The 27,592-nt window shown below is 37.9% G+C and overlaps 1 protein-coding gene across 2 annotated transcripts in view; it reads right to left on the bottom strand.

Moving 5' to 3' along the window:
- Positions 1-27,592, bottom strand: part of RSU1 (Ras suppressor protein 1) — a 120,968-nt gene that overhangs the window by 58,133 nt on the left and 35,243 nt on the right. For both annotated transcript variants that reach the window (XM_026087145.1, XM_026087146.1), the window contains exons 5-8: positions 23,471-23,589; positions 21,878-21,960; positions 21,495-21,609; positions 7,691-7,823 (exon numbers count right to left, since the gene is read on the bottom strand). In XM_026087145.1, coding sequence (XP_025942930.1) covers positions 7,691-7,823; positions 21,495-21,609; positions 21,878-21,960; positions 23,471-23,589 — 450 coding nt within the window. The remainder of the gene's footprint in view (positions 1-7,690; positions 7,824-21,494; positions 21,610-21,877; positions 21,961-23,470; positions 23,590-27,592) is intronic.

The following is a 27,592-nucleotide window of genomic DNA, read 5'->3' as shown; positions in this document are numbered from 1 at the left end:
ATCTTTCAACATGGGTTCCAATTTGTGTTGGGAAAGAGTTACAGATTTGCATATAAATGTTGTCTAAAGATGTCAGGACTCTGAGTCATCTATTGTCTCTGTTGGAAATAATGTACTAATATATTTATCAATTTTTAAAATACAGCCAATAAATACAACATTTGGCTGGAATACAAATCAGTATTTTCACATAAAATACACAGTACCATGCTTTTGATACAGCAAAGCCAAATATAAATGGTATTTTTACATTTTTTCACATCAAGCTGATAGAAAATTTTTATTGGTTAATTGAAAATTCTTATGGTGTCTAACTGAAATGTATGAACTAGGATTGTTAAGTCTTGCTTATTTGTTAACTATCATGGAACTTGCTAAGGAAGTTTAATTTGCCATGATTTCATCTTCACAGGAGATGTGGCATCTCAGAGAATCTCACCTAAAGTAAAGTACTGAAGTCAGCTCTGTTCCGCTATCATTATCCTATCTTTGAAACTACCCTACAATACACAAGATCATAGCTACCGCTGGCACAGATAGTGCATCTACATCAGGGACCAAATGCTCAAGATGTCAAGCTAAAAAGCCACCGATATGTGGAAGAGAGCTCCAGTAACGGAGAGCTGAACACACAACACCATCTTATTTCTTGTACAGGGCCCACAACAACCACACTGTGCAAATGAGAAAGGAAAAGTTGAAGTACTTAAGGGTCCATCCTAGCAGCACATGCACATGAGCAATCTCTATAGGAACAATGAGAATACTTGTTCTAAAATTATAAGTACTTGTAGAGCTGAGCTTAAGACAAAACTAATACATGAAGCCTTCTATTCCACAAACTGCCAAAGAATATTAGTGACAGTAAGAAAGAAAAATATAGAAGAAAAGATAATTTATTATGGCTTTTTTTTTTTTTTTTTTTTTTAATCAAGGTAGGGTATATGTACACCATTTAAGTGCTTTGAATCTTCACTGACCTCTGTTGAGCATACAAAACAGCTGAGGCATCTAACCATAGTCCCTTGAATCAAACCTATATTAGATGTTTAAAGCAGTTGATTTGCATTCCTCTCTATGGTCTTTATTTCCCCCCGAGAGTCCAGAATACCCACATTTTGCTCTGACCATTACAAATTACGCCCGAGATGACACTATGCTCAGTCAGGTTCTTTTGCTATTGTTACATGATTAGATAATACAAAAGTATTTAATTTTACTTATAGACTGCCAAATATTTCTAAACTGGCAACTCTCTCTATATCTTTTAAATATAAGTGGAGTAAAGAATATTATGAAGATGTGTATTTATAAACTTGAAGGAATTATTTTTCTAAGAAACATATACCTAATAACTACTTGTTATTAGATTACTTGAAAACTTTTTTAGTCATAGCAAACTATTGCATAAAACTGCTATACAGCAGTTTACTGTAAAAAATCTATTAAATGCAAGAATTATGCAAAATAATCTCTTGCCTTCTGTAACAGACAAAGGAGTTTCATCTCCCTTAATTGCATAGTGCAACTGCCATTAAACCACCTTAATATGTTGGGCTTTTTGCATCCCGATTTTTTACTCAAAAATTAGCACACAACAATACAAGAGTACAAAGATCTGCCTGTATCACGTGCTGTCCTCTGCCACAAGCAATCACGTCATATATTCCTGTTCACACACTGATGAGTGTTCACTTTGAAACAAATAAGAATTTTGCTCTCGTTTCTTCTATCAGAAAATTATTTCTATCAGGTTATTACCTCGCTCCCCTAATAATCAGAAACCTTCCTTCAAATATACCCCTTACCAGCTTATTTGTATTTGTTCTCATGTCTACCCCTTTTCTGCCTTAAATGAATTCCCTTCCTCCCTCTCTTCCCACTCAATGACAGCAACCACCTCTATTAYCAGACTTCACTTTGCTAAATAAAAGTACTTTTTAGATCTTTCTTGTCTCTTCATGCCTTTATCATCCTGTTATCCTTCCTCACTTTGCCTGTTCCTGACTGAATTAATCTTTGGTGAACATGCTGACCAGAACTGCATAAATTTCTCTCTTCATACTCCCTCTCTCTTAACACATCTTTGGAGACTGTTTCTCTTTCTCTTCCTCCCCACCCCAGCATACCACATCGGTGGCTCACAGATACCCTGGAACTAATACAGCCAGGTCTTCCTTCTCCTTTGCCACTCTCTTCCATAGTGAGAAAGCCTGCAAGCTTTGTGTCATCAGCAAATGTCACTTAAATACTCCTGCAAATGAAAATCTTACAGGTCCAAGACCATACTACACTAGTAATCCCCTTTCAGGATAATCACTCCTCCTACTATTTCAACTTCCTGATGTCTCCTTCTCAACCCCTGGTAATTCCCACTTTCCCATGGTGCATCCTGACCTCCAAAACATGCTTTTTTTTGTTTTTTTTTTTTAGCCTCCTTTTCCACTCCATGAAGTGGAAATATTTTCTAAGTGGTTACTTATCCACTGCTTCACATCTTGGACAACACCAACCACACAGCTGAAATTAAATAAGCTTAGAAACTGTGGAATAAGAAAAAGAGTTATTTCAGGATATGGTTTGCTTTCTTATACATTACTTTGAGTATCTTGCCAGCTTCCTCTAGTTGTTAAAAACAAATGCTGAAATACTCTTCATTAATCTAACCCATAAAAAGAATCCTTTATTTCATGACCTATGTCCACTGACCCGGAAGCAGAGAGGATTTGCTGCCACAGAATAGCAGGGGCCTAGTGGAACTGTTCATTCTGGAGAAAGCTGGAGAGAAAAATGCCTCTAGATAGAGGACTGAATCAGCTGTGGATCTTCCCAAACTGCTGATAAAATGAGGTTTTTGATTACAATGCGAGAAGCTGTCTGTACAAGGAAACATATGTTCTAGTGTCACCAAGTGATAAATGTCCAACGTAGCCTTTGTCAAACCACTTCCTCTGCTAAGAGTTATTGTGTCAGTCTTTAAATGGCTTGCTCTTCTACCACCTTTTCTGATGGAAATGTGAAAAGTGCAGGTTACTTCCTTTCACAAAACATCTTGTCAAGGTTCCTGACTCCAAGCTGACTGCCTCATGGGGAAAACCTGCTTTCTAGAAGCTTAACAAGTGGTGACTATTTTATCATAATTCTGCCCTGCTGAAATAAGGAGGTCAAAGAGAGAGACAACAACCATTTAAGAAAGTGTTATAAGGTGACCACTTGGTTCAACAGCAGCTTAAAAAATGCTAGAAGTCTGAATGCTATTCCAAGCAGTCAGGACGTAGCAAATTACTTTGTTTTAGCTGAGATTATGCCATCAGGTGATGACGACTGGAATAGACTCTGCTGTGACAAAAGCAAAGCCACTGTCCTTTCTGTTACAAGAACAAACAAAGAGCAAGCTTCGCATGAAGACTGATCAAGAGCACATGATTAATGCCAAAAACATACTCAAAGTGTAGCTTTCTGGATCTAATATGCAGAGAATGCCAGCAACCAAACCCACCCACAGGTACCAACTACACATCGGAGCTTTACCTCATCTTAATCAAGTCACTAATTATCTTACACCCATCCTGACGAGCATCACAGGATTTAAGTTCTTCACAGGAGTTTAATTCACTGTTTTCTTTCAAACATTTATGTCTGTCTGCACTTGTCTAAGTATATTATAGCCACTAAATCACACAATCTATCATCTCTTTGTTACTACTCTAGACAGAGAAGATCCTCTGAGAATATGCTTACAACATAAAGGTCACTTTGAAAGTTGACTAAAGACATGAATAAAAAATAAAACATTTAGTTAAGCCCTTTGAGGAGATGAGGTTGCTATTACCCTTTACTGTTTGAAGAAGTTTTTCAACTGCTTTTTAGCCCTAGCCTGACACCACGCAGGGAGTTTAATGGCACCTCCACAGCATATATAGAATCAAGGCCAAAATTCAGCTTACTGCTTTAACTTTGAGAGAGCTAGTACTACAGTCAGAGATTAAGGACCATTACGTACTTGGCAATCTGATCTATTTCCAAATGATGCTGTCACAGGATGATATGTGCAGTGGGCATATTTTAGCCAACAAAAGCTAGCAAAGCACCACAAGCTGCTGAATTTCCTGTCAAGGATTAAGAGCCCCTCCACACACATTTTCTGACACAATATATGACCATCTTTTTGTCAGCACAAGTATTCCTTGAAAAATGAGGGCTGAAAAATCACCTGGCATCATTTCTCATGAAAAGTAAGGAAATAAAAGGAAATGAAAGATCGTACTAGGTAAGAACAGCTGATCTGAGGCCTACTGGCTAACAGGCTTCTGTAGCAGGCTGCACTCCAATTTTATGCTTGAGGTTTAAGCACCATGTAAAACAGAAGTGTGAAAATGTAAAAGTTTGTAAGACAGACATCTTATCTTAAGACATAGTCATCCCTAATGGGTGTCACCCCTACATACCAATTAATCACTGAAGCAAGAATATCCTAAGAGAAGGATGCTCACCCTAAAAACGGGGTGAACATTTTTGGTGAATATGCTTGAAATGGTTTATTTTACATAGGAAAGAAGAGGGTTTTGATCTACTTCATAGTTGTGTCCCAAGTGCAATGTCACAGAAGCTGAACGGAAATCTCTGATCATGACTGCTGCGCATAGTTATGGCTTGTACCTCCCATCAGTGGAAACCTCAAGGTTTATTAACATGACTGCAAGTGGGTGAATTGCCAGGACTTAGTGAGTTACTAGTGTCTGGCTGAGATCACAGTCACCGAGTAAATATGATGTCCTAGTCATTGCAAACACAAAATAAAATACATTAGCATAAACCACTCGATGAAACATAACTTGCTAAGCCCCTGAAACTTGGCACTTGTGACTGTGTGAGCATACCCTCTCTGTCTTAGCTAGTATAGACAGCGTTAGACTTGTAAACACAGTAAAATCAATACTTCCAATCAGCCAGCAAAAGCAATGGGCATAGGGAGGCAATTACTACTTTTAGAGCTCAAAATCTATCTACCATATATATGTACATTTCCTAGTTTATGAAAGTCCACATCTTCCAGTACCTGAAAATAAACTTACTGATCAGAGATGAAAATACCTATCGTAAGCTGCTAATATATGTCAGTTCTTCTCTTCCCTCAATATTGGAAGGGAGGTTATCTAAACAGCATACCTGATTTTCTATCCAGTCATTCAACTATACTACTGTGTCTCAGAGTAAAAGTTAAGGTGCCTGTGTCTATCAAACACTGTAAGTTAATCTTAAAATTTTTCTTTTGGTTGAATGATCCAGAGAAATCCAAGAGCTCAATTTTGCATAAAGTTTGAGACATCTACAGAGAAAATTACTACACTCACATCTCAGCTTGGTGATTTGGTTAATGAAAAACAAGATACAGTACCTGGAGATAGTCTCTGAAAGAAAAAAGCAGTTGAAGAAGTAAAAAGTGAAGTTGTTAGAGGGAAAAGATCAAAATTTCATCACAAAAAAGTATTTTCATTTCTTTTGTGTTCACAGCTTGTTTGCTTTAGTGCACGATAATGCTGCTTGACCTGTTAACCAGATTATGCCATTTCTTATAACACCTAAAATCTAACACAAACAGAAAAATGTCTGAAGCAGGTGACATCCAAGTAATTCTCAGATCACACATGTAAATGAAAGTGGAAATAAAAACAAAAAAGGAGAATCTTTTCCAATAGGAAAATCCACAAACTCTCCTTATAGTGTATGTGAAACTAGTACAATCAAGAATCAAAAGCAATTGCCACTGGGATTCTAGCAATAATATACTGATATTTTTAATTTATGGTCTAAATATAGTATGGTTATATGCTGAAAACAAACAAATAAAAATCTTCTCTTGTTATTTACATCTGCATGCACTTAGCTTCATCACTAGTCTTTGAAACTAATGACATTTTAACTGAATAACCTTCTAAGATCAAATGTAAAATTCTAAATGAATACTTCTTTGACTCCATTTATTTTTCCAATTAATGACTAGAGTCTGATTTTGCTTACACTGTTAACTATATGGGCTTTAAATATTTACCGTGGGCAAGATCAAAATCAGCCCATTAGCCAGCCAGCCACTGTGTCACGCCTCAGCAAAGAATAAGACAGCAAACATAATATGGCTAATTTAAAACAAAGAACAATGATTAAGGCAAGGTGATGAATTACAAAACCTTTTATCTTAATTTTGGATGCACGAGAGAGGCTACCAGRGCAGTTTAATACTCCACAGTTATAAAATTATTATCTATTTTTTATTATAGATACATAACAATAGCCCTCAAAAAAATGAATATAGGTCTGCAGAAATTCTCATCCATTTAGTTTTTCTCTATACAGGAACTAAGCAAAACTTTACTTCAGCCCTTGAAACTGGGTTGCTATCCTCAGAAAGCCCAGAGCTGTCCCTGCGAGAGCTGCATGAGGGTCCCCAAGCTACACTGCTCAGCACACAGAAATACAAACTGCCAACAAGAAACTACGCCGTGTTAACGAGAAGGCTAGATGTGGCTGCAAAACAGCCTGCGAGGGAGGGATGGTCAAAGAAGAAAGAGCTACTTCCCTGAACCATGTCTGCAGCACGGACGCAGGGTGTTATGGCCTATTTAAATCCATGAACACATCTACCTTGAGAACAGCGCATTACTGCACAAAGATCGGGCCACTTCCGAGACACAAACTTTTTGTAACCACACTCACATCTGTGATCCTTTTCAGCTTAAATTCTGTAAATGAGCAGCAGCCTACAAAGGCCATTGCTGGATGAGTTACAGTTTTATACAGAAGCGTACACGTCAGTTACATAATTGGGAGCCCAAATCTACATCTACGAATACTCTCTTTTGGTAATTAAGTTCAGACAGCTATTGTATTAAAAATTGTCAGAGACGCTTCACAATTTTAAAGTAACTTTTTAAATTAAGAGGAAATGCAAAAACTAACTTTCCAACCTAGAAGTTGTACTATTTATTGCTTCTAAAAAGACAGCAACATGTTAGTTGTCAGACAGAGAAAAATAACTTCCCACCTATAGTTTTACCGTGGACTAGTAACACGGAAATTTTTAGTGAGAAGAAATATTTCAATTCTGTGAACCATTAAAGACGTTCTTTCCTAAACAAATGCCTAGCATTTATACATAGCATTTTGAATGAAAATGGAGAAGCCCCAGCACAAGGTCTACTTTCAACCAGTAACACTGTTGAAGAAAGTACTAGTACCCGTATTTGAATTATCAGGTGATAAACTTTTGTAAACCAGTCCAAACCAATCAGGGATATTTTCTTTCAAAACATAACAACCTCAAAACAAAAACAAATGCCTATTTCAATCTATAAAACCTTACTGCACATATTTAAAATTAGTACTTCTCAGAGGTTTACCAATTCTTGCTCTTTTATACCTCTTAAGTTACTTAACAACTCTTAGAAAATACACAAATGCAGGGCAATGTCACACAAGCTTTGTGCTTTCCTAACATGTCTAAATCATACTTATTTACCTGTTAGCAAAATCCCTGAATATAAGTTTATAGGTTTGCATGTTTGCCCTGAATACCAAGCTACTGCATATATTATGAAAAAAGGGTATAACTGATAACACTTTCAAACACAGAACAAGAGGAAAAAGGAGAAAAAAAACCCTATAGGATACAATAGTGACATGCAATACTTACTATTTATATGTTTCTGAACGAATATATTCAAAAACATGAGATACTCCCAGCTGGAACTGGTCAGCAATAGGGGTAACCCAAGGATTATTTTCTGCTTTGAAGACTTGCTTTTGACCAGTCAAATCCAAATTACCTGAAAGGGATTAAACAAAAAGACATATGAAAAAAAGTGTCTTATCTTAAGGAAATATCTTGCAGTGAATAACAAACCTTTCATTCATTCAAAAGAGTACAACCATAATCAAAGCAAATATTTTAGGCTTAATGGAGAGGAAAAGGAGGACATAGTAGTTCCCATCATGACAGATACAGAGCCAAGTTCCACCCTATTCATTTCAGTGGTACTACATACTGCACAGCAGGATTGAATTYGGCCCACTGCATATAGTATTTATTCATCCAATTAGTTCTAAGCAGGTCTTAGTAGTGCATAGGTGTTGGGCTGTCCATCTGCAAGGGAGTAAATTCACTCAGCACCGACAGAACAACTGAATTAGAACTTGGGGGGTTTCGATCATTCTTGCAACATGCCAGTTTTATCTATTCTGGCGATAGGAAAACTTAAGAGACAWATTAAGGGCTTTTTTTTTTTTCTTTTAAGCTCACCACCCAAAAACAAAACAGTACAAGTTCTGCTGAAATTCATTCTGTCTATGGATACAACAGGCTAAATTCCAGGAAGGTCAAGCCGTTCAAACGTCCTAGATATTTAAATTATTACTCAATTTGTCTAATTCAAAATAAGACACCTGCGCTACCATTTCAAATTTATTTTTGTGAATTTTATGATGTAGAAAGCCCCAGACCTCCCCCCACAACAAGCAACAAATATTAAAAAATCTTCATAGACAAACATGGGAGACAAAACAAAAAAATACAAGGTTTTGAAGCCTCACCCAGTCAGAATGGTAGAGAAGTCTTAAATCAATCTGATGAGCTTGTTTTTCAAATTAAAGGCATTTGTGCAGTAGCATAAACACACATGTATGCTATAGAAGCTTCTGCAAGCCATTTGCTTTCTGGCCATTTCAGTTACATTTCCCCCAGCTCTGCATTACAGTTAATCCTTAATGTGTTTCTCTCTGTAAGAAGGGTTAACATAATTAGAGCAAAGCAAGACCATTATATTGTGTGGAAGGATGTCATGCATCTCATATCGGCCTATCAACAAGTTACCATCACCTTAGCAAGCTCATCTGTCAGCTGTCTGAGGCCTGTTCTTTTTAACTAATAACACGCAGGAAGCATTTCACCCTTCTGCCAGTCAGGCGGTAATCGCCCTAACTGTCTTACGCTCCAGCGCGTCTCGTTAGGAGCCTCACACCCATCTCCTTTATTAAAGGACTCCACGGCCCTGGTGTTCTAACAAGGATCAGGAAGCAGGATTAAGTACTATGACAAAAAGGACCTAATAAGCTGGAAACTGGTGTGTCTAAATCTACGCTGGCTGGCTCAAGCCACAGACTCACACTGTTCACTATTCAGTTTCAAGGCACAGGCCACTAGGGAAGTGAGCTAGCTTTGTGATTAGCAGTGACCCTCTGACCGGTGCTGCTATGAAGATCATGTATCACTCAGAGGCTTATTTTGCGATTGCAAATTGGATTTTCCATTTTATTACCTGCAAAAGAACCACATACATTTCTTTCCAAAGCTACCAACACTGTATGCATTCACTTACAATTATAGCTCTGCAAGCACAGCATCAAGATAAAATGATCAACCTGTGTACAACTAATACAATTAGTTAAATTCAGGCAGACAAACTTGGCCCCCCTTCAAGGGTCAAATTCAATGTCACTTACAGAAATAAGTTACACATTCCCAAAGTCTCAATAGAAAGGTTCTTAGCTGAATTCTCTAGTCCTGAGTTGATTCGGAAATTTACAGTCCAGGGAATGCTGCCTTATGTTTCACATCTCCACAATGTAGTGTGCCCACTTCCAATTCTAAATATCACACAGTCTATTTAAATTTAATTAATTGAAAGAAATACTATTCTACTGAAGCCAAAGAAATCTTACAGCAGAAAGAGGACGGCTTAAGCAAAATGAACTGTAGAACTTCATGCCAGAGTAATCACTTCATTTTCCTCTACCTTGTGTTCTTCCCCTCAAAAGTTGGGGGCAGGTAGAGAGATTTCTTATTACCTGCCAAGGAAAGGGGCAGGAAGAGGTCACAAGGGTAAAATTAATCTCAGTAGGGAGAAAATTGGGGTGCCCAAAAATCCAGAATCCAAGCTTAACTCCAACTCCTCTCTGCCCAGGAATCACCTTCGCAAGCCTTCCTGGCAGCAGCTGGTCTGGGAACACTTTTCAAAGCTGCCTACCGCTAGCAGTTGGAGTGGGAGGTCAGCTGCCACCTCACAGATTGTTTTTTTTACTGAAGAATCTAATAAAGCGTTGTAGTGCGAAAAATAGCAACCCTTCTGTCTTCATGGCAAGCAGTAGCCAGAGAACAGGAGCTTTTCAACAGAAGGAGTCAAGGAGGTCTGCCTCCATGAAAGGAGAAAGGACAGGGCACTGATCTTCCCCATGTAATACTGAGATTTCCAGCTGGAAAACCCAGTAGGCAATGAAGAAACGAAACAGGCAGAAGATTAAGCATGGTAAGAAGTGGCAGAGAGCCTGACCTACCTTATCAGTGTCAGGGGAAGAATATAGTCTCACACTCCTGTCACCAGGCAAGCAAGTTGTGAACAAAGAAGCCTTATAATTAAATACCGAAACAGGATGAAAATCTGTCACTCACATGCATCACAATATGTTACTTCACATCCTGGGGTCCTTTTTACACTCACAGCTAAAACATTTATGAATTGAGGGCTTGCCTAATTCTGCTCAGAGCGCAGGACGTCCAGGAATCCCATGCACAAGGCCAGGTTCTCAGTGACACCCAAGGGACAGTTCGTGCCTGGGTAACCAAACTCGTGGGAGCCGCGTGAGCTCTTCTGCCCCAGTGCACTGACACGAACCCAACGGGGGGAATGGACATTCAAACCAGCCTGCAACTATGGCTCTGTTACTGGGCTTGCTCGCGGAGGGCACTCTAACTGGACACTTTCAGATGTGTCCCCCTGAACGGTCTCCTTGCCCAGGAAGTTTTTCACAGCAGCACTGTGCTAAGAAATACTGTTATTCTGCCCCGGCAGCACTAGAGCCATGGACCAGGGAAAGAGACATGGCAGATGCACCTTTATGCGTATTGTCTAACAGCAGTATCAGCAGAACACTATCCCCAGGCCTTTAGGAAATTTATATACTGTTCTGCTACACAGATCACACCAAATCCCTCTGATATTTTTAGCAAGCAAAATACAAACTTGACTCTAGTAAAAATCCAGGACTGAAGATTCAATCACAAAACATATTAGGGCTGGAGATTGCATTCATCATTGCTGGTTTGTTCTTTCCATGAACATCACCATATTAAAAAATACCTGTTTACCATCAATAAAATTTGTATCTGGTAGACTACAATTATGTTTCTTTATAATGGACTTAAGGTTCTTCCTATTTTGGCAATATAAAACAGACCAGCTCCACTGAAATCCACTCCAGTCACATACATGCCTCTGGTAAGAGAGGAAGTGAAGGCTATGTTTAAGTCTAATCAGCAAAGCCCCTTTCCTGGTTCCCTGAAATGTTTTTCAATATGACTTTTCAATTGACTTTTGAGAGCTTCTAAAATTCCTCCTAAAAATAAATAAATAATCAAAATTATATATCTCAGAAGCCAGTTCTAAAGTGCTTAAAGAACTAATTTCTAAGAGCCTAAAAGATAATTCTTTACTGCTTTGTATCTTGAACAGACATAGACTTACAAGTAAGATGAATGCAAAATGGATACAGGCTACTATCAGATTGGACAGTAGCATTTTAAGTTTAAAAGACAGAGTCTGGAAAAGAGAACAGTAGAGATAAAGAAATGTCTAATAGCTGACTGCTATGGAAGACCTGCACAGAATGGCCAAAAAAAGAATGCTCCTTACTAAAAGGAGTTAGATGTGTGTTAGAATTCTGCCTCAGCATTTACGGTATCTAAAAAAGATCTTGAGCCATTAAGTTTGACTGGATCAGTGTGACTGAACTTCTGTGTTTAACTATCTGAAAAGTAAATTGTTCCTATGCCCAACTAGTAAGCTGTACAGACTTGAAGACTGCCTAAATTTAGGTCTGCTGCCTAAATCTATTGTTAGTTACCACCTGAAAGCTACAGTGAGTACTCCTAAACCAAAGAAACACTTGAAAATTCAAGAACAAAATCAAAGAATATATATTTTTAATTTTGGTCTATTCAGGCTTTTTTCCTCACATTGACTAAAAATACCATTTATCACTGCTTGTATTCAAGGATCAAATAGCCATGGTGAACAGAAGGGACACTGCCTCATATGACAGTGAGCACACATCATTGTGAGTGATGCTAAAGGGGAAAGGGAGCTACAGTCATCTCTGCATGTCCCTCAATAAATCTATCCCACATTCATTTTAAAATATGTTAGTTAATATTCCTTGTTATTTTCCTTTGGTGCCGTTGAAACAGAAGTGGTTTGTATGAACATTCATATTTTGCTCAACTGCTTGCAAAGGTCAGAAGAGCTCCTAAAAGCAGGTAAAATGCTGCTACCCATAGTCAAAACAATCTCGTTTGCAGAAAACAAGTGCCATAGCTAGTGATAATGCTACCTTTCACTCTGACCCAAGGGCACCTCCGGATTTCCTAGGCTCCTCCTGTCTATTAGATCTAGACTTCAAGCACCTCTTGTATGCAASTGTAAGCCCCTCATCCTCTTGCAACGTACGGTATACCCAATGTGTAATACATGCCTAATGTATGCATACCTAACATACAATAAGGCATGACTGGTATGACTGGTATACATAGGCATTACATAGGCAATACAAACAGAAGTTAACAAAATAAACACAAAACTGGCTTGTCCTTTCCACTCTAACACCCCTTGGCAACACTTTAAATACTTTCAAAAATTAAAAGGTGAAATAAAGTAATTAAAAAATTCTGACATTTGAGAAGTAAGTATTGGCATTCAGCACAAGAAACATGATCCTGGCTGTGAAATGCCAGATCAACTCTTCTTTGTAATGGTTTAAATTCATCCCTAGTGGAGCATTACTAAAATCAATGGAGTTCCAGCTGAAACAATTTTTGGCCCATATATTGCTACATTTCACATCTATTTCCTGTTGATACCCTGCCTCATCTTCTGGCCTACACAGTACTATACTGACCTCAAGGAGAGTCCTCAGGCAGTAACACATCCATTTTTCTTACTGATTCCTCTTAAGACTGCAATTTAAATGTTCTTTCCCTTTACAACAGAAAGGTCTTACTCCCTCACTGTTGTACATAAGGACAAGGGGAATGAAATTAATTTTATTTCTTTATTTAGATATAAATACCCTTGAATCCTGTTTTATTAAAGGCTAAGTAAGGGATCAATCCACTACACTAAATTTAAACTTCGGCTATATGTAAAAATATGTCTGCCCTGCCTTGTTTAAGATTTGCTTTACACTCCAGGGCTTATAACTTTTATTACTTTTGTGCCAAGTGCTTTGTCTCCACATAGAGAGATGGAGTGGTATAAGCGTGGGGGTGGAATAAATGTCATGACTGTTATGTCATAAAATGATATCAAAGCAATTAATTGTGAATAATATCTATGCTAAATTCTTTATTAAAAAATATACACTGATTTCTATGCTATAAAGTGTTATCAAAAGCAAATGATTTTTAAACAAGTCTTAATGAGTGTAAGCTGTGGATCAGTAACTCATATAATTCCCTATAAAAAAGTAAGACCATCTCTGCTTTGTAGCCCTCTATCGGTTTTGAAGGTTTAGTAACTGAAGAGAGTAGATTGAAAAGGAAGTTACAAAAGAGGAGTAAGACAACAAAGAGCAGAGGAAAAACTCCTTGTACATAAGCTAAGTGTGACTCAATCTTTTTTGGCATCAGCTAGAACAATCACAGAAATATGCAGTACGATAAACAAACCTACAGCTCCATAACATATGTTGAAAATATACATTTGCTTATTAATGAGATTCTACACACTAGAAGAAAACAACTAGTAAATCTAAACCTAGACTGAAGCACCTCCAAAAGACCAATCCCAGCAATAGCACTTTTCCTTGCTTTGCTTTTGCCCTCTCACCCCTAAGATCTTCTACTGCAGAAGCTCTGCCAGTATCATTTGGAGTCATCAACATTTCAAAGAACCCTGAAATGGCATTTTTGTTTGGTTTGGCCTGAAGTTGTCTACCTTTTACTTAACAGGTAAAAAGGTTCAAATCTCAGACAAGAGAAGAAGTCAAACCAAGTACGTATTAACAAACCAGACAAATACTCCACAGCATGCATCAGCCAGGAGCAGGCTGGGATTCCTCCTCCGCCTGCTTTCCCGCGCTCACGAGACAGGCATCCCCAAAGCCTTGCCTGGGAGTGCAGGGCTGGAGGCCCACGATAAGAGAAGGCTGAACGAGCAATCCGAAAGCCAGACACTGAAGCCTAAGCCCATCCTCAACTGCACAATTATTTTCAGGGACAGAAACACAAGCACAGATATTATAAAATTGCACATACATTCTAACAATTTCTTAGATTTAAATAAGTTTCCAATAATGAGTTCAGCAATTAGACCCCGACTCTCATGTTTTCTCAAATACAGCTAATAGCAGAGCTCTGTCCAGCTATCCCTGTGTAAATTCAATAATTTAAGTGTTTAACAGAGACATTTCAACCAGAAAACCATTTGGTCTGAAAAATATCAGGAGATGGAAACGCTACCACTGGTGTTTTGTTCAAATGGTTCCTCACCCTGTTAAAATGCATTCTTTATTTCCATTTTGAACAAAACCGCCTTAGTTCTCAACCACTGCTTTGTTCTGCCCTTCTCAAATATGGAAGGATGATCTGTACTTTCCTCTCATGGAGATAGTCATGATCTGCATCTAAGTCTCCTCTTACTCTTCCCTTTGATAGGTTAAATAATGACTCTAATTATTCTGTGTGATTCCAGAATAGCAATTCCATTTGCCATGACTCTCAGCAAAAAGACCACACTGGAAAAGTTAAGCAGACCAACTAATTCTTGAATTCTTTAACCTTGAAGTCAAGGTGAAGTGATACAGGGCAAAGCAGTATTGCTTCAGTTACTGCTATTACAATTCTGCGGGAAGAAGATTTTACTCTCCAGCACTGTCCCACCAGCACCTTTCATAGGACTAAATTCACTTTATTTTAAACTCTCTCCTGAGATATTTATATGAAATTCCAACATCATAGCAAAGGTCAGGCAGAATCTTTATACCAAAGTGTAACAGGGAGTCTGGCACTAGGGGACTTTCACTCTAGAATGTGTCAAGATTGAAGATGAAGCCTGGGAAAAACAACAGAATGCATAAAATGTTGAACTTCTCCCATGAACAATATTTCAGGCCTTAAGTACAGTAGGAATATAGACCTAAACTGGCTAGACAAATTCACAGTTCCATATTCCTGTTAATAGGAAGACTGGTTAACACTCTTGGAGCAAAAGATGAGTCCTGGCAATTCCTACCATCAGCTCCATACAACAAATCCGACATTAGTGGGATGACTAGTAGAAACAGTAAACAATATTAACATTCACAGTAGAGAGCCACAAAACAGGAACTTGTTCAATATAGTACACAAGGCCCTTCCAGTCAAACAACACTCTGCTAATGACTTGCACTTTTACATGACAAATCATGCTATTTCAACAGACAAACTCCACAGCACACAGCCTTCAGGAGCAGGTACCAAGGCAACCAGGCTGATGCCATTGTGTAGGTAGCTAAGGGGAACTGGAGGAGAAACAGCATTTTGACAAAAATCCAAGAAATTATTTCAAAATGCTTTCTATATTCTTTCTAAAGATAATTCAAATGATTGAAGACTACATTAAATTCAGTTCTCTAATATTCCTAATATATGTGAAAGAGACCACTTACTAAAAGAAGACTTACAAAACTTGCAAACTTTCACATTTTTTTGAAAGGTGAAATGCTGTGCTGAAAATAACATTCACTTCATTGCTCTGTGTAGCAAATATAGGGGTCTTACTGGGATCTCTAGGAGCAAGATGATGGTCACTGCAACGTGTTCCCAGTGCATCAGCTGAGAATGCAAGAAACATACTGTGCAACAGACCTTTGGCAAGCATCCTTTTTTGGAACAAAGAGAATTAATGTGATGTAAAGTAGTTTAATATCAAAGAAGTTTTAATGGAACAGGCAGTATTATGGGCTTAGAGGATCAGAATCCCAAATTATCTTGAAATACATTACACGTTTTACCAACCTCAATCCCTCCCATGGGATTCTCAATTACACAAGAATTCAACAAAGCACTGCCTCTTCAAAGGGTCCCTATCAGACCAAAATCTAGTTAATTTAAAGATAAGAGTTGAAAAAAGATTCATGGTATTCATTTTGCCCCTTTGTGCCTTTGAAACTTCCATACAAATATTTGTAGCTGAATACATAGAAGAAACAGTGAAACCAATTTTAAGTATCATAAAACATAAAATGAGCAAAACCAACAAATAACACATTTGCCCTGATTGCTTCTGATTACAGTACTCTTACCTACTACACCTCTGACAGAATAGACAAAATATTTGCTGATAGAAACATCATTATTATGCTAATAGTACTTAGGATCAGAACACGGTCAACATGAGGAAAGGCTATACACACACTGTAGTCATCTGAGAAGCAATAACAGGATTTGCACATTTTAAAAATAAAAGGATGCATGTTTTAAAGTAAGATCAAATCTGAATCTTGAAAAGTTTGTTAAGAATTACAGCAGTATAAGGAAATGAATGCCTGTGATGTAAATCTAAATGACTAGCTATAGAAAATATCGGTCTGGGTATAATGAAATTCTGCAGAGTTCTCATCTCATCCCATATACCTTAACTCTCATAAACTACTCCATGGAATCAGTCAGGTTGCTAATTATATAAAAAGTTTGTTTTACCTTAAACTAAGCCTGAAATAATAAATAGACCAATATTTGTCACTAAGCAACACAATTAGAATATTCACAAGTTTTCAGAAATGTTCTTCCTTATATAAATAATCTGACTGTGACCTACCTTGTCAAGTGCATTTTTCTATTATTCCTTAACTAATAACTACCATATCAGCAGTCCTGGAAAACATGTTCTTTTGACTATTCACTGGGAAGTTTAATAAAGCTCCTTATTCTCTTATATCACCTTTTCCTTAGTTCCAAAACTAGAAATAGGTAATTTTTAAAACTGCAAAGTACCAATTAGCTGTTCCAATGCTCAGAAGCTGGTGTCCAGACAGTCCCAAGCTGTTCAGGCCTCCAATAAGCATCAGAGGGCTGAACTTGCAGACATGAACAGCGTTGTCTTGTGACACAGGAAGAGTGCAGCGATAGCTTATACAGCAAGAAGAAAAGTTTGGTGTTCACCTGAAGTATACTTAAAAAGAAGTACCCTTTGTGAAATAAGTGATTCCTCTGTTTGCACATGCCTGTTATAATTCCTTAAGTAAACTGCTATTTCGATTAATATTAACTTGAATAAATAATTGCAGCAACTACTTTGAGTAATATAATATTCATTCACAAATTCTAGATTTATTTCAAAAGCCTAATCTGAAATGTCTTTCTGTGATGGAAATACTCAGACTTTTGGCAGGTTTTCTTGACCTTTTCTATTTAAAGCCAATACTTTATTCTTAGAAGATAATTTAGCTGTTTAAAAAAAAGGATGAAAGAATTACTTCCATCCTGATAAACAATTTATGAAAATGTTTCACCCTCCTTAAAAGGAAACACAGCTACTTATCCCATCAAGACTTCTTTTAAAAGCTTGAATTTTCCATTTTTCAAGTATGCACCTTACTTCCTAGTCAGAACAGTAGAACTAGAACAGTATTGCATCATATACTTCAAAGCCATCTGATTCCAACATTCAGTTTTGGAAAAATAAGATGATAATTTAAAATGTATCCTTGGAAATCACTCTTCTTTCTGCATGCCTAAATAAGAGCAAACACTGTGTGTGTGTGCACACATACGTGTGTTAGGGGCAAGGTAATTAACAAAGTCAACATTAGAATGAGGGTTTTAAAAATAATGCTATTTGTTTTCATCTGAAAAAAGCAAACCTAAAGGTAAGTTACATTGTCTGCGCAGCTATTTACATGTGACTAGAACTTTGTGAATAATTCTGCACCATATAGTACTCTTACTCTGCTGACTCTACTAACAAAATCTTTTAATGGTCCACCCAAACGACCATGCAATGAACTTAAAACACCATCACTGATCTTACTAATTGCATCTGCCACTTTACGTGGTTCCTTTTTTCTACTCAGCTTTCTTTCCAAACACCATTCCAATTGTTAAATGGTCAGAATACACAAAGTGACAGATTTAGTGCTTCCTTGGCAATTTATATAACTGACTGCAACTCTGTTGTTGCAGTGAATCATGATTTATTTGTCTCACAATGCAGCACATAACCTTTTAAATGCTAGGGAAAAAAATGCCAGCGCCTCTTTGAAGTTTATATATGACTGCCCACCACCATTCCTCATGAACAGGGTTTTGAGAGACAAATGATAAAAACAAGCTGTGAATTCCACCCACCTACTCCCGGCCATTTCCTGCATTCATCATCCACACATACTGTATTTACAGACAAGCATCCTCGTCAAGAGAACCAATACACTGTTCTAATCTCCTCATTTCCTCTTGGGCAAGAACATTTATTTTCTTAAATTAACGGTAGGTATTCTCTGCTAAATGTGGATAAGGATAAAACTGATCTCCACTAGCCCTCACACTGACTCATGCCACACTCAACCACATCAGGTGAAGTTAACAGCAGACTAAAGAGTTTTATTTATTGATATATTTTGATCCCAATACCTGTCCATGGCCTTTTCTCATACCCTACTCTCCATAATTTCTTCTGCACTTACTTCCATAAGCTCATTTACTTTTAAATTTAGATTACCAGGCTCCCACCCCCTCACCTCCCTCAAATATACTGTTTTATTCTGGTGTTTATATTGTGCCCGTCTCCCTGGTAAAAGAACACCTAATGACTCACTCTTGTCCACTAGTGCCCAAGCTACTAACACTTATAAGTCAGTCAAAAGCCTTCAGCATCTTTAATTAAGAGAGCGATAATGAGACATGGATGTTTGTTTACTTTAAATGGAACAGCAGTACCTCCAATTAATGCAAATAGCACCTGCTCATTGAAAAGTTATTTATTCAATATGCACAGCACAAAGTACTTGGATAGTTCTCCTTACATTATAATTCCATTTTTAAAATTTAGGAGGGAGACCTTGGGCAGCAGATAAAATTGTTTTTTCCCCACAAACTGTGACTATGAAATTAGTATTCCATTCATTAGGGTACAACACTTGCACACCACCTTGTATTTGTGGTTGTCAAAGCGGTCTGCAAAGGAATGCTTCTCTAAAGTGACCCTCGTTTGCAGAAGGGAAAACAGGGCTGTAGAGATGAAGTGACTTTTTTTAATCATTCAGTAAACTCATGCTCGCCTGTGGTCTTCTCCTACCTGGTCTCAAGGAAGTCTTCTAAAGCCTAGTCCAGCGCTCTGTTTACTAAACCGCATTCCCTACATGTCTGCTAGATGTATAACAAATAAGCAGAATAATTTTTCCACAATAAGTATGCATGCAAGTTGAACAAGTTACAAACCTAGACTTCAGTGTAATGTTCTCTGGAAAAAACGCCCAAAATCTGAGACATTTTAAGTATTTGATGTACTACCGGCACTGTGCATGGCATAGTCTACAACAGAAATTAGGCCAACAGATCATTACTGAAAGAATTAATGAACTTCCTGAATACGATCATAAAGTGAAACATTGGGAGATTAATCCATGAACACAGAGGTATAATTCATAGAGGTGCAGTTGAGTAGTAAAGAATAGAAGTGACAAGGATTTCAGTTATGTCAGTGTATCTCATCCTGATCAGGTGGGTCAAAATTACAGGCCCTTTTTCTGCCAGATCGTGGTACTGTTCTGTAGTGCAAACAAATGATAGCTAAAAATGAGAAACGCTCCCCTTGCCTATTCTGAATTTGGCAGGTCAGTACAAGATAAACACCAAGAACTTTGTTTCAAGTGTTTCCARTTGGTATGGGCAATGACTGTAAAACCATTTGAAGCGAATTTGCTGTTATGACTGTAAGACAGCAGTCTGTTTAGAACATTTAATTAGCCACAGAAGGTGCTCAGACTCAGTGCAACATTTAACTTCCACTTTGAGGAAAAATCCAAAGTTATAATTTAGGAATCCACAGAAAAGTACATTCACAGATACTGTACACTTCCAAAATGTTATTGCAGTTGAAAGAGACTAAACATGACTGTGACAAAAAGCTAAAGAAAGCATACATCAGTGTCACAGAGTTTAAAACATGAACATCTAAAATGAGGGAGACAAGAGCAACTTTCATTCACCAGTGGTGAGAAGAAAAGAATCATCAGCGTCCTGTAGTCTGCTACATTGGTAGAAGTGAGAAAAACCCACAGTGGGTGAACAAATAGAGCCAAAACAAAAGTACTTCTTCCCTCACCCTGTAGAAAAAAGCAGGCACTTTTCCTATGCTGCTTAAAACAAAATGCTTAGCAACACCACATGTAACATGAAGCATATATTGTAGACTATCACATTTATGCACGGGGATACCAAATACTGCATCTCTAATAGGCTGAATCAAGCTTTTGTGACAACAAATAATTTTGCTGTATCATGCGACAGTTCAGGCACTATCTTATTTGGTTTTAGGAAATACTATCTGGAAGGAACTATTAGAAACAAGGAAGCATCCTGACATAACAGCCCACAACAACAGGAAACAAGGAAAAATACCTACATAACAGGTGTTTTAACAACAGATAATTGATGCTGCTGCATTATTCCCAATGAAAATATTTTAAAGGATGTCATGAAAGACCTTTAAACCAAATTCAGGCTTGGCACAAATTGGCACAACTTCTAGTGAAGTTAACACTCCTCACATAAAATGAAGTACTGAAATACAAATTCATCAAAATTGATATATTTAAGTTTCAAAGAAAAACTCTACCTGCTAGGTTGAAAAAAGCTACTTTTAATCTTATACAAATGGCAGATATCACAGATTCAAAGCACATCAACCAGCTTCACTGTTTTAAGTGAAAGAGCTGTCAACTCAGTACAAATGATAGGCTACTGAAACAGAAAAACAAAAAATTTCTCTGATTTAGCCATATTTTACTCTAGTTGACCAAACTTCCATTTTTACAGAAAGAGTCACAAAAAGCCATTCCTACTGCTGTCATTTCTGCTTACATAATTTTTGCTGATCCAAATAGTGTTTTCAGCACTATGAGTGTTTTCTGACACTTGGTCAGAGACAAGAATAATGTTGCAGAGCCAATACTCAATATATGCTATATAAAGCAGGATATTCTATACAAATTGGCAGTCAGGTGGACTAATACACAAGGAATACATAACATGTAAAAATCTAATAAAGCCAAACATGCAACATCATCTGGTTCCTCTCACATATCAGTAAGAGTGAAAGAGACAGTGAGTGTTTTGGGGAGGAAAGTAAATATTAGCAGCAATGATGACCTCAGCATAAGCATTTCTTAAAGCTTAACAACTGGTTTTGTTTTAGAGGAAACACAGTGCATCATAATTATTCAAATAAATAAATGATTGTCTACAATCTTACCTAGTTCTGGGGGCAGCACAGTAAGACGATTCCCCTGGATGTGAAGTTCCTTAAGCTGAGTGAGCTCACCAATTTCTTTAGGCAGTGATATCAGGTCATTGTCTCTAAGACTCAGCTAAGAGAGAATATAAAGCAGTCAGAACAATTTTCAGTTACGATAAAGCAGCTTTACACAGAACCCTACTCTGTCTACCCCACCTTTCCCTCAAATGCTCAATTCTGCCAATTTATTTACAAGTGTCTGCTGATAAATAAGAAACAGTTCCAGGTGTAGTGGTCTATTCCTGCAAACATACCTTACTACTTCTCAAATTGACTAGATTCTACTCTACAAGCGTTGTGAAAGTGAATTGATTTTCCAAGAATTTAGATAAATTACTTACTATCTGCAACTTTGTGAGCTTCCCAATATCTGGCGGCAGGATTTCAAAATCGTTGTCACTTAGATAGAGTGCACGCAGGGTGGCTGCAAATTAAATAGCRATATATAAACAGCGTGACATATAACCCAAACATTTGAGATCTAATCAATAAAAGGGAGTCAGGTTTGATTAATAACCCTGACTTGGTGAAAAGCCTTTGACATACCCAGGGCACACAATAATAACAAGCAGGTCAAACTTAGATTTACTGGCTTATTGTATTGTTGGTGAGTTCAGGAAAACATCTATATTCAAAAGAACTGTCACAATTAACAATTTCTACAAGAGTAGACTCTGGCAGGTTCTGGCACATAGTTTCAATGCTCAGCTGTCAGGATAGAGTCATTACTCTTTATTACCCCCGATTCTTATTTATTACCCCAATTTGCCTCCTAAATAAGCACAAAAAATCAGCTGAGTTTTTTTGGACAAATGCATGCTTATATTTAACACTACAGAAAGCACAACCTAACACTGGGGAGATACCTTAAAAGAGAGTAAGTACCCAATACAGCCRACTCAAATTGTATCATTTGTAATTTTCACAGTTCGTCTCTATGAAATTCCCAGAGAAAAAGGATGACCTAGCACAATCATGTAGCTTGATATTATTGAATGAGCATACACGACAGTTTGCAAGAAAATTTTAATGGAGACATACAAAGAACTGCTGGGGGCACAGGGAAGGAAGGCAGCCAGGTGAGAAAACCTTCTCCTCTCCTCCAGAGAAAAGCTCCCATTTCCCTTATGCAGTTTCCGCCTCTTCTTTTCATATAATCACATGAGACCATTTTTAATAATGATCATTTTAAGATTTCCCACTGTTTGGTTAGTCATGAAATCTTTCACAGACTGCAGCATTCCTTCCCCTCCCCTTGCCTGTCCCTTTTGCTGGTTAATGCACGGATCCTGAAGTCACTTCAGGATAGTACACTGAAAAGATCTGTAAGGTAGCAGAATCACTGAAAGCTAGAAAAAGTCAGAATTTAAGTTGCTTAGGCAACCCTAATTCAGTCCTTTCACACATATGCATTACAATGCACTTATTTTAACTACATGAGCATGCTCTTTAATGCACATAAAGGTCAGCTCAGTTCCACCATTCCAGTGCCAAGCTCTGTAACCTTAGCATATTTTTAACACACTGGACACTTGAAGCACTCACAAGCTCTTAAAACTGTTACAATAACGAACCATCAAGAACCCAATTATTTTCAGAATCAACATGCAACAGTTACACTATTTACTGTCCCCTGAGGCTTTCCAGTTTCCATAAAGTTTTAACTAAGTATGAGACCCAAAGAAATATTACTCAGAAGAAAACTAATATACCATTACTAACCAAGTCTTCTCATGTCCAGTGGTGTCAGGTGACTGTATATCAATAATACATATTGCTGAGCTATGTAGAAATATTCAAGAGGACCCAAAGAAGAGAAACATAAATATCTGAAAAATTCTGTTGGAGTTTGGCTCTATCAAATAAATTTTGCCTGCAGAAAGCAAAGCATCATATCCAGAAGATTTATAGATTAAAAAAAAAAGCTTTCTTACTCAGATAGAAGAAGTTTCCAGGTAGAGAATTTTCATTTAAGTTGTTATAAGTCAAGTCAAGAACCTCCAGAGCTGGTAAAGAGCCAAATCCTCTTGGTAAGGTATTTAACCTGTTCATGCTGTAAGTGAAGAGGAAAGAACAGAACATGACACAAGAATTCATTTCATTAGGTAGGAATAATACAGGCAATAAGAGTCTTCCAAAAAATGTAATCTATACCAAACTTTGCTTTTTCATTTCTTGTTGAAAAGGGCTTAATGCTAACAGATACTGAGAAAGCTTTTTGCAATGCAGACCTTTCTAATCTCTTGCTCCCATAATTATGCTCAAACCTTATGCACTCATAAGGCATCCAGGTTGTTTGGTCTATCAAACCACTGCACCTGAAACATGAAGCAAATGTAGAGAGGAACCACAGTGTTATGTTCAAGCTAAACAGTGTGCACTGAGCAAGCTGGTCCTTGGTAGGTGGCCTATATCCTCTTGCTACACTATAAATTACCCTTTTGCATCTCATAACATCTTGACCATCTGCCAGAGTTCCCCCATACCATATAGTTCTTCACCGTAGTATCAAAATACAAAGAGGAACGTTCATTGTTTAAATGTTGCTCAAGTCCCTTCCTAAGATCAGCAAATTTTTATCATTAGGCAAATTTTTATCATTAGCCATCATTAGGTGCCCATGGAGCATGAAATAAATGTCAATCCTCTGCCGATGAAACTTAGTCTAAAAATAGCTACCTTCAAGCAATCTTAGAGGGTTTAGGATAGCAGTTCTCATTGGCAACAGCCAGAGGAACATGTAGAAAACTAACAGACCTAACAGAAGGAAAAGGTTTCTCTGATAAACTGGAGAAGACAGCTCCAGAAAAGAGAGCAACTTTTATCTGAACTCAAAAGAATTGAAGAGGGAGGTCCAGACAGTCCCTGGATCTCTTGCAATTAAAAAGGCAGGCAAGGAGATGGAAGCGATATTCATACCACCATACTTCCAATGTACAAATAGAGCTCTAGATGCTTATAATAGGAATAGAAGAGCACCAGCAGCTCAAAATTCTGTTCTCTCCAGTGCATATATACCAAATATACAGCTTGCTTGCATGAATCCTGCTTTATTTGTCACCTGTGTCTGAAAGTGCAACAAAGAAAATAGGCATCTCCAGCAAGTGCATGTAAGGTTACAGGTTCTTATTTTCAGGAACTGGATTTTATTGTGCATCTTCCAGAATTCTTATGTGATGATGGGAAACAAACATGACTTTTCACATGCGATCACTAAACATATTCTTAAATCCTGAGTATTTGACTCAACTTCTGACACAAAAATGATAAATAGCAACAGCCACAATTGAAGTCTAGAGGAGATGTAACATGAATATAGAAGACGTGACATAACACTAACAACTGAAAACTCAAGTCAAAGCTTTGACAAAGCTGGGTACTCAAAATTGGCAAAGACTTTTTGCTCTAATCTCTAGGGCCTTCCCTCCCACATGCAGTGTTTGTCAAACACTTGGTTATACTATGTGATAAATACTATGAAGGACATCCACAGGAAAGCGAATAAACCCCATCCTCTTAAAAGCGCTTTGGATACTGTGAATCAAAAGCAAGAGCAACCTCCATACTAAGCATGGTGATTACACATCCATAGGAGCTAAGGCAGAAGGTGCATATATATCTTTTCTTTTACTGACTCTCTGATACTAACCTCATCTCGCCTCTCCCACTTTTTCATAAGCCAGCCCCACTGGAACAAGAAACTGTAGAGATCAGTTCTCTGAAGTTAAATTCTCATAAAATCTTCTTTGTCACTCCCGATGAGTGAGGCACAGATTCAGGGAGAAACCATCTCTTTCTGGATCCATGACTTGTGCACTCTTTCCACCAGAAGCCTAACTTCAGAAGAAGCCACAAAGAGCTTTGCCACACAGAATATGCCATAACAGGAGAATGAATCCCTAAGATACTATGAAGTTGTAGGTTCAAATCTCCCCAAAATAAAGAGGAGCTAAAACATCCCATATCCTGGGCACATGCTCTAAATACTGAAAGAAAAGGGTTCTGAGGTTAGCTGCTTGGATGCTGCCTCAGGTAGGTACTGGCAGCAGCAGTCCAGTTTCCCAGGAAGCATGTGCACACTAGCTTTCCAGAAGTCGACAATCCATTATTGCTACTGTCCTCCTCCTCCCACAATACATCCTTCCTTTGCCCCAGTGACACTCACCAAAGAGAGACCTAAACTTCATGCTGCCTGCCCCATCCTTACTTGGGCGTGGGGAACTGAAAAATGAAGGTTTCAGAGCACAGCTATAGGCCTGAGTGTATATGTTCAGGATGGTGGCAATGTCAGGAGCAGCAGCAGACCAGCATAACTTTTATAGTCATAGTAATACACACAGTAACTTGGGAACTGCAACACTAAGCTTTTAAAAGCCTCTGCTTAGGCATCTAGAGAAGCTTTTAACCTTAAAATGGAAGTACTTAAATGATTTGCTCTTTTTAGGCATATACCATCAGCAGGTTGTTCTGCATTGCTCCAAGTCCCTACTTAAATGGTCTAAATAAGATCCAACCTTTGTTTTGACACTGTAGGTTAGAATTACCTCATTCATCTGTTTGTGCATGTACATTGTTTCTGAGAGCAGTGGTATTTAAGATCATAAAATGAGGATTAATAAATGCCAATGTAATCTCCACAGATTGTTTATGAACCCAGATTTAACATACAGTTTATAGAACACAATACTGTAACAAGGCTCTATTTGATATGTGTAGGAGAGAGATGACTGGCTTTACCATTAGCAAATCAGCTAGACCCAGCTTTTACAAACTTATTCATGTAATTAAGGCAGATCAGGTAGTAAGAGTCATTAGTTAAACATTTGTAAAGTACCAAATCCCAGTGGAAGTCTGCAGAATTGAAGTCTTAATCTCACTCTGTCACAGTTCTTCTGTAAAGAGCTTTGCTCATATTAAGTGTATATTCATGCAAGTAGGACTTGTCTTGCTGTACAGTTGGTCAGTAGGTGGGAAGGACACCTGTCCTACTAAGGACATCCTTCCAGTATTACTGTTATAGTAGTAGCTATTAAATTAGGAAAAGACAGCCTAGAGGATGTCTATCATTGCTACTGCAGACTTATCACTGTTTTAAAAGCTGTCCTTTGCATCAAACAACTAACAAAGGCAGTTCCTTTTTCACTAGTAACAGGAGTGAAGTTAATGGCACTGATTCTTGGCCTTTCCTTCTGTAAGCAATGAATGGAAAGGAAAAAGTGTACTCCTATCCATAATAGGCAGAATGGTATCTATTCTTCCATCTGGTGCTCTTTTCATGCTAAAGTCCCTGGCCAGCACTATTCTGCCCTGCAGAAGTTCAGTGTTTGAACTTGTGCCAGAGAAACAGTGTCACAGACACTTTCCATATTTTTACTTTCAATGCACTAGCACACTTTCCCTTTTCCCACCTCACCACTTGACCCTTCTGCCCCCAAATCCTCCCAAAAGTATTCTATGCTCTTACTCAAGCTTTCCCTCTCCCCTGAAGTACGGTAGTTTTGATGCCTTTTGGGTACACACCTCCACCACAGACAATGCAAAAAAATGTTTTAAGTTGGTAGGGCAGAGCAGTTTCCCCTTAGTTGACTCCACAAGCAAGAAAGACACCATAAGAACTTCTGAAGCAGACCCATTTTACAGTGCTAAACCTGGGTTGTAAATCCAGTGTCTGAGAGACTGGGGGTGAGAAGGGGGCAAGAAGGGAGAGCATTTAATCTACAAAATCTTGGGCCATATGACACATGAAGGTGGCAACGGTGTTTCCAGACCCAAACCAGTGGGTATGTAACAAAACGTTCCATGATGTCCAGTGGACTTAATCAAGTGGACTTTCACACTACAGTAACAGAAAAAAACATAGCAAAGATGAGTATTTGAACTGCACAACCACTTATCACTGATTTTATTCATGGAAAGAGTCCAATTCCCTCCTCCATACATAGCACTGTTTTTCATATGCCATTCCAAAATTGTGGATTTAACTCCCAAGATATAAGAAGTGCTGCTTTTCCAAGCAAACATTAATTCATGATCAACTCCAAGTTCAAATGAATATT

This window comes from Apteryx rowi, unplaced genomic scaffold (genome assembly GCF_003343035.1).
Source record: "Apteryx rowi isolate R43461 unplaced genomic scaffold, aptRow1 scaffold_704, whole genome shotgun sequence".
Classification (NCBI taxonomy): domain Eukaryota; kingdom Metazoa; phylum Chordata; class Aves; order Apterygiformes; family Apterygidae; genus Apteryx; species Apteryx rowi.
Note: the sequence above shows the minus strand (reverse complement) of the source record. Positions and strands in the feature narration are given on the sequence as shown.